This window comes from Saccopteryx leptura, chromosome 1 (assembly GCF_036850995.1).
Source record: "Saccopteryx leptura isolate mSacLep1 chromosome 1, mSacLep1_pri_phased_curated, whole genome shotgun sequence".
In the NCBI taxonomy this organism is placed as follows: domain Eukaryota; kingdom Metazoa; phylum Chordata; class Mammalia; order Chiroptera; family Emballonuridae; genus Saccopteryx; species Saccopteryx leptura.
The window spans coordinates 376654213-376666443 of record NC_089503.1 but is presented as its reverse complement, the minus strand read 5'-3'; the positions used below and the strand labels follow the sequence as shown (position 1 = coordinate 376666443).

At 42.3% G+C, this 12231-nt stretch overlaps 1 protein-coding gene across 1 annotated transcript in view; it reads right to left on the bottom strand.

Annotated features, from left to right (window-relative positions):
• XPO5 (exportin 5) overlaps positions 1 to 12231 on the bottom strand; it is a 45797-nt gene that overhangs the window by 21358 nt on the left and 12208 nt on the right. The window contains exons 9-14 of the mRNA XM_066359329.1: positions 9224 to 9323; positions 7675 to 7758; positions 6625 to 6750; positions 5133 to 5223; positions 2847 to 2975; positions 174 to 292 (exon numbers count right to left, since the gene is read on the bottom strand). Coding sequence (XP_066215426.1) covers positions 174 to 292; positions 2847 to 2975; positions 5133 to 5223; positions 6625 to 6750; positions 7675 to 7758; positions 9224 to 9323 — 649 coding nt within the window. The remainder of the gene's footprint in view (positions 1 to 173; positions 293 to 2846; positions 2976 to 5132; positions 5224 to 6624; positions 6751 to 7674; positions 7759 to 9223; positions 9324 to 12231) is intronic.

Genomic DNA, 12231 nt, shown 5'->3' with positions numbered 1-12231 from the left:
AATTGTACTCTATAAGTGATGATACCAGGCATCTGAATTTGAGTATGTCATTTAATCTCCTGGAGTCTCAACTTCCTCTTCTGTAAGATGCACATCCACAGATTTTCCTATCCCTCTGCCAGTTGTAAAAAGATCAAATTTACTAGACAATCAGCATGGGAAACATTACTTACTTCTTTATCTAGTGTTCGAAACATTTGGTTGATCACACTTTCCAAAAAAAAGGTCATGGCTTCCCACTGCACAAAGGAAGGTGAGAAGATAGAGCAGAGGCTGCCTTCTCCAGGTCCTGCTATAGGAAAACAGGAAAACAGGGTTTTAAAATACACACACACACCCCAACACCGTAGGGAGGATCAGAGAAGACACAGACAACAGGGTCTTAGAGGCTACTTCGTCATTTAATCCCCCTCAGTCCGGAAAAAGAAAAGGAGTCCCTATCCTGCTTCCACCTCTTACAATGAGCTGTCTAAATTCAGCTCTGTGTGCTTTGTCTGTAAAGCCACTTTGAGTACTGAATGAGAATATACATGTAAGCATCAAAAACTGTACTTGGTCAATTAGAAGAAATTAATAAATATTAAGTTCTCCCTTCCTCCCTCTTTATAATCTGTCTATGGAAATCTAAATAATTTTAGATTAAGATATCTGAACCCATAAAGAATCCTTCCAACAAAGAACCAACATAAGATACAAAATGCTGGTTCACATCCAGTAGGCTCAGAACACTTGCAAGGCCTATGTGTAGAGAAGTGTGCCACCCTTCAAATTCACAAGTATCATCAAGCCACATCATTCAAACACAAGGTGCAGGCAAAAAGATTTACAAATAACTTTTCTTATTTCCATTCAACACTCACACTTACTGGCTTCAGCTTGGGTGTAACATTGAGACTCTGCAAACACCTGAGTTATTAAACACCAAGGATCTTGAGAGTCAACAGTGAATATACCAAACTGATTGTTAAATCTCATGATTGTCAGCTGTCCCTCTGCTCCTTGTGACTCCGCCTCTGCCTCTATTCTGTTCCTCAGGTCACCGTGTTCATTAGATTCCACATGTAAGTGATATTTGTCTTTCTCTGCTTGGCTTATTTCAATTAGCATAATAATCTCCAGGTCCAACCATGCCATTGCAAATGGTTAAGACTTCCTTCTTTTTCATGGCCACGTAGTAGTCCATTGTGTATATGTACCACTGCTTTTTTTCTTTTTTCTTTTTTTGTATTTTTCTGAAGCTGGAAACGGGGAGGCAGTCAGACTCCTGCATGCGCCAGACTGGGATCCACCCGGCATGCCCACCAGGGGGCGATGCTCTGCCCATCTGGGCATTGCTCTGTTGCAATCAGAGCGTTTCTAGCACCTGAGGCAGAGGCCATAGAGCCATCCTCAGCAAGCACCCGGGCCAACTTTGCTCCAATGGAGCCTTGGCTGCGGGAGGGGAAGAGAGAGACAGAGAGGAAGGAGAGGGGGAGGGGTGGAGAAGTAGATGGGCGCTTCTCCTGTGTGCCCTGGCCGGGAATTGAACCCAGGACTCCTGCACGCCAGGCCGACGCTCTACCACTGAGCCAACCGGCCAGGGCCTGTACCACCGCTTTTTTATCCATTCAACTACAGACCTTTTCTAAAACAGTGATTTACAGCCCTCCCCTGCTTTATTAATCCTTTCACCTGCAGCATGCATTAATGACAGAATACATGGAGAACCGAGAAATTACCTTGCTTATGCACTTGGGTGGATGGAGTGATTCTGATTTTATATAAAGTGGCATTTCCCAAAGGCTCTCAGGAGGCCGAGTGGGAAGTCCCTGTACTGCTCCTGTTATGCCTAACAAGACATTCTTTCTGAGTTTAGGAGTGCTGCTATGCAAAGCCTGGTTGGAAAGCTTTAAAAAGTTACATCTAGACATACAATTTAAGACAGTACCTGAAGTGAAGTAATAAATAAACAATAATATAATTAGTTAATTATGTTAAAAAAGAAAAACAGCCTTGGCCAGATAGCTCAGTAGGTTAGAACACTTTTCCAAAACATAGAGGTTGCTGGTTCAATCCCGGAAGGGCACACACAGGAACAGATTGATGTTCCTGCCTCTCCCTCTCTCTCCCTTCCTCTCTGACTAAAATCAATAAATAAAAATTAAAAAGAAAAACAGAGGTAAAACTGAACATGGTTTTACCTTAATTTAAACAGATGAAAAACTTGGTGTTTCCAGCCTGACTGGTGGTGGCACAGTGGGTAGAGAACTGACCTGGGTCGCTGAGGTCGCTGGCTGGAGCGTGGGCTTAATCGGCTTGAGCACAGGCTCACCAGCTTGAGTTTCGGGTCATCCAAACGACCCCATGGTCGCTGACTTGACACCCAAAGGACTCTGGCTTGAAGCCCAATGTCACTGGCTTGAGCAAGGAGCCACTGGCTCAGCTAGAGCCCCTCAGTCAAGGTATGTATGAGAAGCAATCAATGAATAGCTAAAGTGACACGACTATGAGTTGATGCTTCTCATCTCTTTCCCTTTCTGTCTGTCTGTCCCTGTCTGCCCCCTCCCATTGCACACACACACACACACAAACTGGTGTTTCCTGGTTTCGTTTTCTTTGTGTGCAAATGAAGAGGCTCACTCCCTAGAATGAAACTAGGCAGTGAGTGAGCAAAGCTATTTTTGAACATTATACTGCTCACAAAAATTAGAGGATATTTCAAATTGAACATGAAGTGATAAAATATCCTCTAATTTTTGTGAGCAATATATTAGAATATGGTTCTGAAGTGTGGCTCAGAAGCTTTATTGCTTATATATAGTTTTGACACAATATTTCACTAATATTCAGACATAAAAAAAACTTACAGTTCATGGATCCAGTATCAATGGAAGTTGACAGCTGATACTTGAGCCATTCCCCAGCCAACTGGAAGCTAGTCTTGGGATCCAAACGACATGCTAACCTCATTACCTCTCCCTGTTGGGCCCGGGAGGCTGCCAAGAGAAAGACATGAGCTAATAACAGGTCCTTACTTAACGTTCATTCATTGATCCATCACAGGGGGGAAATGTTGAAAGAGACTGTTTTACAGATTTATACTTTGAATGTAACAAATGTTCAATAAAGCTTTGTTAACAAATCCTGACATTTTCAAAAATAAATCCTCTCTGGAAGCTGCCCTATCAGCTATATCCCTTAAGGGGCAAACTAAGAGTGGTCTTTAGCCTGGCCTGTGGTGACACAGTGGATAACGCATCAACTTGGAATGCTAAGGTCACTGGTTCAAAAAACCCTGGGCTTGCCTGGTCAAGGCACATATCAGAAGCAATTACTATGAGTTGATGCTTCTCACTCCTCCCCCCGTCTCTCTCCTCTCTCCGAAATTAATAAAATAGAATCTTTAATAAATAAATAAACAATAAAATAACATGAAAGTGGTCTCCATTTCTGCTGGAATTAATAGATCAGGTTCGTACAGATGTAAATTGGTATAAATGCTGTGGAAAATAGCCTGGCAGTTCCTTAAAACATTAAAATTTAATTACCACATTATCCCATAACTCCCTTCCTAGGCATATACCCGAGAGAAATCAAAACATATGCAACACACACACGCACACACACGAAAACATATATACACAGTGCCTGACCATTGGTAGTGCAGTGGATAGAGTGTAGACCTGGGCAGAGGTCGAAACCCCGAGGTCACCATCTTGAGCACAGGCTCACCAGCTTGAGTGTGGGATCATCGACATGATCCCGTGGTCACTGGCTCAGCTGGAGCCCCCCAGTCAAGGCATATACTGTATGAGAGAACAATCAATGAACAACTAAAGTGCCACAACTATGAATTGATGCTTCTCATCTCTCTCCCTTCCTGTCTCTCTTGCAAAAAAAAAGTACACTAAAAAACTTGTACACCAATGTTATAGCAGCATTATTCTAAATAGCCAAAAAGTGGAAACTCAAATATCCATCAACTTACAAATGAATGAATAAAATGCATACATCCATACAATACTGGCAATAAAAAGGAAGGAAGTACTGATACATAATACACCACAGATGACAATTAAAAACATTAAGTGAAAGAAGACAGTTACAGAAGATCACATATTATATAACTCCACTGATATGAATTAGTGGTTGCCCAAGGCTGGGAAGGAAGAGGGGATTGGGACCTGACTATAAATGGCTACAGGGTTTCTTGGGGTCATGAAAACTTTAAAATTGATTGTGGTAATAGCTGCACAACTCTGAAGATACTAAAAACCACTGAATTATATACTACGAGTGGGTAAATCGTATAGTACATGAATCACATCTCAATAAAGCTGGTTTAAAAAAAAGGGGGGAAATGGGCTACAGAAAACCCAGAACATAATTAGAACATTAGGCTTTGAGTTTTTCTTTTCTTTCTTCGAAGACCTACAAGGTAAGATGGTATTTAATCCTGAGTTAAAAAAAAATTCAAGAATTACAAGTTATGGCCCTGGCCGGTTGGCTCAGTGGTAGAGCGTCGGCCTGGCATGCAGAAGTCCCGGGTTCGATTCCCCGCCAGGGCACACAGGAGAAGCGCCCATCTGCTTCTCCACCCTTCCCCCTCTCCTTCCTCTCTGTCTCTCTCTTCCCCTCCCGCAGCCAAGGCTCCATTGGAGCAAAGATGGCCCGGGCACTGGGGATGGCTCCTTGGCCTCTGCCCCAGGCGCCAGAGCGGCTCTGGTAGCAACAGAGCGACGCCCCGGAGGGGCAGAGCGTCGCCCCCTGGTGGGCGTGCCAGGTGGATCCCAGTCGGGTGCATGTGGGAGTCTGTCTGACTGTCTCTCTCCCGTTTCCAGCTTCAGAAAAAAAAAAAAAAAATTACAAGTTACCATCTTCTAAATATCAATGTCCAAAAGCAGTGTGTGTGTGTGTGTGTGTGTGTGTGTGAGAGAGAGAGAGAGAGAGACAGAGAGACAGAGAGAGACAGAGAATATACTGGGCTTAAAATACGAGCAATCCCAGCACCCTTTGCAATGTGAAACTAGAGATTAAACAGGCCACTGTCCAGATTTGGGGCTCTTTAATATTGAACCCCAAGGCTCATGCACCATAATTCACAATACATGATGCCATTCTGAGGCTGCTGGGAGAAATTCCAGGTCACTTACAGTTGAAGAAAGCATTGAAGTCCTCATCGCTATCAAAATCAAATCGAGAATATTCACAGCTAGGACTGTCTGTTTTAGAAGGAAAACCCATCTGAAAAGAGAAAGATAATTGGGGTAAGGGGTGAAAAGGGACCTATCAAGAGTCATGAACTCCAGAAACTCAAGTACTAAGAACAGGTAGGGTTTACATGGGATCATTTATGATAAATAACTGCTTCTGGCCCTGTGTCTGCCGTGTGAGGACACACTGAGGACATGGCCGCTATGAACCAGGCAGTGGGTTCTCATCAGACCTGTCTGCCGGCCCCTTCATCTTGGCCCCCAGAACTGGAAGAAATATATGTCTGTTGTGTATGGAGAAAAGAAAAAACAAAACAAAAGCCCTGCTTCTGGTCTCCCAAGTCCACAAGTTGCTCCAGTTCCAATAATCTTAAGAGTGAAAGAAAAGAGAACACCTTTTTTTTTTAAGTGAGAGACAGACAGGAAGGGAGGGAGATGAGAAGCATCAACTTGTAGTTGTGCCACTTTTAGTTGCTCATTGATTGCTTCTCACACATGCCTTGACTGGGGGCTCCAGCTGAGCCAGAGACCCCTTGCTCAAGCCAGAGACCTTGGGCTCAAGCCAGCGACCCTGCAGTTTCAAACCTGGATCCTCAGCATCCCAGGCTGACGTTCTATCCACTGTGCTACCACCAGTCAGGCAAAAGAACACTTTATTTGATACTCTCTTCCAGGTTCCTCACAGAAAATTAAATTCTGAAATCTGTTAAAGGTCTTTGAATATAAAAATGTCCCAAGACAAAGGGCCAATACAGCAGGGAATAAGTAAAAAAGAATTGAGAACTATTTATGTCCTTAACTGCTTAACCTTGGGAATAAGCATGAAACTTTCTATGTTTCATTCAAAAAGTACTGAAGACTGTGACAGACAATTAGGACACGTGTGCTATGGGCTAGATGAATTCCTTGAGGAAATAAGGGGACCCTTGAATGGGCCCCATTCTCTGATTTTACAAATCAAGATTAAGCATCTGTCAGTTGCAAGAGCCCTTAGCAGATCTCAGGGAATTCATAAGCAACTCTACTGGGGTAGTGAGCAATGGGCTTCCACTCTTCCTTCCTTTTCATTCACCTCCTGTCACCTGACCTTCAGAAATATAATCAGATGTTACTTTTTGGAATCTTCTTCACTTCACCCTCATTTCTGCTTTCAACTTCTGAGAAGCAATCATCCCACTGTGTGGTCAGGGGCACTGCTCTTGCCTGATCATTTTTATTACCTAGTATCCAGCCCAACAGTTGGTATATCAAGTCCTCCGATGGAAACTGTAGATATAATAACCAGTAAGGACTGCTTTCCTCTTAAGAAATAAGAGAATAGGAATACACCAAGGAAGGCATCTTAGTGACCAAGACAGGGTTGGCAATGACGCCAATCTCAGTCTTATTGTGTGTATTCATCTATAGTCCCCATTTAGTTCCCACTGCATACCTTGACCAAGTTGGTCATAGAAGCGCGGAGATATTTCGGTATTATTGCTAACAGCAGAGGGTCGCGGGAGAGGACCTCGTGCCGGAAGAGGGCTCCCCAGGTCATCTGAGTTGAAGAGCGTAGAAACTAAAGGGGGAAAAGTAAAACCTGTTTAAGGATCTGGATTTTATATAAGATTATTACTCAGCCTAGCATTTATTAACTATATTTCTTCATGGAAATAAACCTCTATAATACTTTGAACCACACGTTAATAACCCAGACCGTGGGCCAAGTGGAATTAGTGGAGTATGAGCTGAAATCTACCTCTTTCTCTTTCATTAAAGAAAGGTTATAGGAATCTTAGGGTAGTATTACAGAAAAAATCTTGACTTGGATGAAATTAATTTGTATTTAAAACATCTTTAGTAGCAAATCACTTGGGACATACCTCACATCTGACTGAACATTATCAAAATGAATTACCTGAGCCTGACCAGGTGGTGGCACAGTGGATAGAGCATCGACCTGGGATGATGAGGACCCAGGTTCGAGACCCCAAGGTCACCCGCTTGAGGGCAGGCTCATCGGCTTGAGTGTGGGATCACAGACATGACCTCATGGTCACTGGCTTGAAGCCCAAGGTTGCTGGCTTGAGCAAGGGGTCACTGACTTGGCTGGAGCTCCCCAGTCAAGGCACATGAAAGCAATTAATGAATAACTACGATAAGATGCTGTAATTATGAGTTGATGCTTCTCATCTCTCTCCTTTCCTGTCTGTTGGTCCCTCTCTCTGTTTCTCTCTCGCAAAAAAAAAAAAAAAAAAAAAGAAAAAGAAAAAGAAAAAAAAAAAAGAAAAAGAATTACCTGAGGGGAAAAGCTATAGATCTTGATGGTAAAATGCAGGTCCAGGAAAAAGATTCGGCAATTCTCTTAATGGAATGATACTATAATTATTTTCTAGGGCCTTAAGAGTCATGTTTTATTTATGAGCAGCTGATTACTTCGGACCACAGTGCTTGGTTTGGGCTTACCTAACTAAAATTTTAAAGTTACCTGCATAAAGTTTACCTGACTTGGATGTGTTGTAAAAGCAAGAAAAGATTCCAGGTATTTTCCAAAGTTTGCTGGTGTTTCTACATTAGAATCCACACCCTGTAGGACAAAAAGTCCATTATATTAATGATGTTGATTAGGGGAGGGGAGTGGAAACAGTGGAATAACAAATACAGACAACTTAAACCCTCAAAAATTTCAACTTTAAAATGACTGTATATTTTCTTGTGGTCTAAGGAAAACCTAATGTCAAGGGCTAAAAAATAGGAAAGCTGCTTTACCTCCTTAATCACCATGATTTTACTGTTTTACCATGGTCAAACAGTAAAATAAAAAAAAGAGTATTCAGCCTTGGCCGGTGTGCTCAGTGGAGAGAGCATCAGCCTGGTGTATGGATGCCCAGGGTTCAATTCTGGGTCACGGCACACAGGAGATGCGACCATTGCTTTTCTCCCCCCGCCTCTCCTCCATCTTTCCCTCTTCCCCTCCCACAGCTAGTGGCTCAACTGGTTTGAGCATTGGCCCTGGGAACCAAGAATAGCTCAGTTGGTTCGAGCACGTCAGCCTGAGGTGCTAAAAATAGCTTGGCTGATCAAGCATCAGTCCCAGGCGGGGGCTGTCAGGTGGATCCTGGTTGGGGCACATGCAGGAGGCAGGAGTCTGTCTCACTATCTCCCTTCCTTTCAAGCAAAAAAAAAAAAGAGTATTCACTTCAGAATCACAGAAAGATATTCATATTATTTCATTATACCCAGTCTATTCACATCTCTGTGACCCATTTAATAACCACTCAGTAGTATATGTCTGATGTCTAAAGCTCTATCCTCTATTCACATCACCACAAAAAAGTATAACATCAAACATAAATGTATCAATATCCTATCTTTCAACTTATAAGACATAGTAAATATTTCCCTAAAGACAGTTATTTTTAGGCAATGAGACTCAAGTTTTCTTTTATGATCCAATAACAGATCCTTCAGATTTTGGAAAAGGGTTCTTGATTCAAACCCATAACATTTCATAATCTAATAGGACTTTAGGGGGTAATGCACTCACGCTCCCAGAAGACTGATGTTTTTTACAAGTGCCAAAATTCATAATAGCAATGCTGACTTTATGGAATAACATAAGTAGATATTTGCTGTTGATATTAATAGTTGACTTGTTAAAAAATTTTTTTTATCACTTAAACCAGTGGTTTTCAGTCTTTTTACAGTTGGGGATTTGTGCAAATAGGAGAATTATTTCAGGGACTGCTAAGGCAGAAATCACCCTGAGCATAGTGAATTCAACAAAGATGACTGAGTGTATAATCTTCATACACCATTAGGGTGGTTAACTCTTTCGCAGACTGACATGAAATTTCTGGCAGACTAGAAGTTGAAAAACACTGATTTGAACCCTAGTAAAAGAATTTAATCTCTAGAACTACATAAAATGATGTGTAGGGCAATGCTCCATGAAGCTAAAACCAATGGCATGTGTCAGCCCTAATATAAATATAGCTTTCTAAATGCTCTCCTTGAATGGCCCCGAGATGCTCCGGGAGATCAGTGCTCACCAGCAATGCGCAGAGTTGATTGCCCAGAGCACACAGCACCTGACAGAGTCTCTTCAGGAAGACATAGTGTTTTTCTACCAGGCCTCCTCCGTCAGCAGTCCTGTAAGATGAGAAAATAGTGTAATTAGTTGCACATCAAGAGAACCAAAGGGATTTTGCATCCAATGGAATTGCATACGTGGTCTGTGCTTCAGCATTCAAATTTCAGTTCTTCAAGTTAAAAACAAAACCAAAAAACCCCTCCAAACACTGAAAGGTCAATGAGGAATAGTGTTCAATGCAATCTCATCCCTCAAGAGACACTCTGATTTGGGGCATTATATGGTTCTTGAGTATTCTGGAATAGCAATGGAAACTCTGAGCATGACTCCACAGAACACTGTATATATACCTACACACACAAAAAGCTGCACAAAGACACTGTTTCATACCCAGGGAGAACTTACAGAGATCTCTAAGAGAGCCTGTATAACAGTTTCTTATAGCACAACAAAATTAAAAGGACTATAATCAAGAGAATGAAAAGACAAGACACAGACTGGGATGAAGTATTTGTAAAAGACATATCTGATAAAGGAGTATTTACCCAAAATATACAAAGAACTCTTAAACTCAACAATAAGAAAATAACCTGATTAAGAAATGGGCAAGCCCTGGCTGGGTAACTCAGTTTACCGTGTGTTGTCCCAATACGCCAAGGCTGTGGGTACGATGCCCGGTCAGGGCACATACAAGAATCTACCAATGAATTCATAAATAAGCGGGACAACAAATAGATGTCTCTCTTTCATACTTTCTCTCCAAAACCAATCAATAAGTAAATAAAAATTAAAGGAAAAAGAAAAGAAATTAACCAGATCTTTCCTGACCTGTGGTGGTGCAGTATACGGAGCTTTGACTTGGAATGCTGAAGCTGCCGGTTTGAAACCCTGGGCCTGCCTAGTGAAGGCACATAGGAGAGCAGCTACTACAAGTTGTTTCCCACCTCCCCCCTTCTTTCTCTCCTCTCTCTAAAACACCAATAAATAAAATTTTCAAACAAAACAAAAAAGGAAAGAAAGAAAAACACCAAATGCTGTGAAGGACATGGAGCAACACAAACTTTCATTTATTGCTGGTGGGAATGGTACACCCATCAGTTTGATAGCTTCTTACAAAACTAAGAATCCTCTTACCATATAATGCAGCAATCATCATCTTTGGTATTTACCAAAAGAAGTTGAAAACTTGTGTTCACACAAAAGCCTGCATGTTTCGAGCATGTTAAATTTGGATGTTTCTAGTAGCTTTATTCATAATTCCCAAAACTTGGAAGCAATCAAAATGTCCTTTGATAGGTGAATGGATAAACAAACTCCAGTACATCCAGACAATGGGCTATTATTCAGTGCTAATAATCCATAATGTAACACCAAGAGTAAACCCTAAGGTAAACTATGGAGTTGGGATGACTTGATGTGCCAATGTAGGTTCATCAACTGTAACAAATGTACCACTCTGGCTAGTGACGCTGAGAATGGGGGAGGCTATGCATGCGTTAGGATAGGGAGTATGTGGAAAATCTCTGCACCTTCCCCTGAATTTTGCTGTGAACCTTAAATTGCTCTTAAAAAAAAAAAAAGTGTTTTAAAAAAAACTGTAATGAAAGCAATTAACTTTGTGTCTCATTTCATTCAGATCTATAAGCCCTTATATGCTATTTTAGAATCCAAATAGTTTGTTTTTTAGCGTGCAAGAGGGACAGACAGGAAGGGAAAGAGATGAGAAGCATCAACTCATAGTTGTGGCACCTTAGTTGTTCATTGATTGCTTTCTCTCTCTTTTTTTTTTTTTTTGTATTTTTCTGAAGCTGGAAACGGGGAGGCAGTCAGACAGACTCCCGCATGAGCCCGACTTGATTGCTTTCTTAAATCTGCCTTGACTGGGGGGCTCCAGTTGAGCCAGTGACCCCTGGCTCAAGCCAGCAACCTTGGGCTTCAAGCCAGCAACCTTTGGGCTCAAGCCAGTGACCATGGGGTCATGTCTGTGATCCCGCTCAAGCCGGCAGCCTCAGAGTTTTGAACCTGGGTCCTCAGCGTTGCAGGCCGATGCTCTATCCACTGCACCTCCGCCTGGTCAGACCTAAATAGTTCTTTAAATAAAAAAAAATGTAGCCTGACCTGTGGTGGCGCAGTGGATAAAGTGTCGACCTGGAAATGCTGAGGTCGCCAGTTCGAAACCCTGGGCTTGCCTGGTCAAGGGACATATGGGAGTTGATGCTTCCTGCTCCTCCCCCCTTCTCTCTCTCCCTCTCTGTCTCTCTCCCCTCTCTAAAAATTAAAAAAAAAAAAAAAATGTAGCCTGACCAGGCGGTGGTGCAGTGGATAGAGCGTCGGGCTGGGATGCAGAGGCCCAGGTTCGAGATCCCGAGGTTGCCAGCTTGAGCGTGGGCTCATCTGGTTTGAGCAAAGCTCACCAGCTTGGACCCAAGGTTGCTGGCTTGAGCAAGGGGTTACTCAGTCTGCTGAAGGCCCATGGTCCAGGCACATATGAGAAAGCAATCAATGAACAACTAAGGTGTCGCAATGAAAAACTGATGATTGATGCTTCTCATCTCTCTCCATTCCTGTCTGTCTGTCCCTACCTATCCCTCTCTCTCTCTGTCTCTGTAAAAAAAAAAAAAAAAAAAAAGTATAACTTAGTGGCAAAACCTGACCTATAATAATGCAAAACTATTTACAGAAACAAGAATCGATAATGACTACTGTACGTAGCAGCCATATTAGCTGTATGCTGGTAGCTGTAGAGTATAATGTAAAAAGTTTGGGCTTTGAGGTAAGCAAGACCTAGGCTTTAGGGATACTGAAGGCCAGTATGGCACCACGGTTTCCAGTGCAGGTTTTGGAGTCTGATAGCTGGGTTTGAATCAGCTTTGCTCATCAGAATCTATAGCACAAATGGAGCTAGAACACCTCAGAGTGAATATGATGGTCTCTATAGAACTGGTGGGTCTTGGAGACAGCAACTAT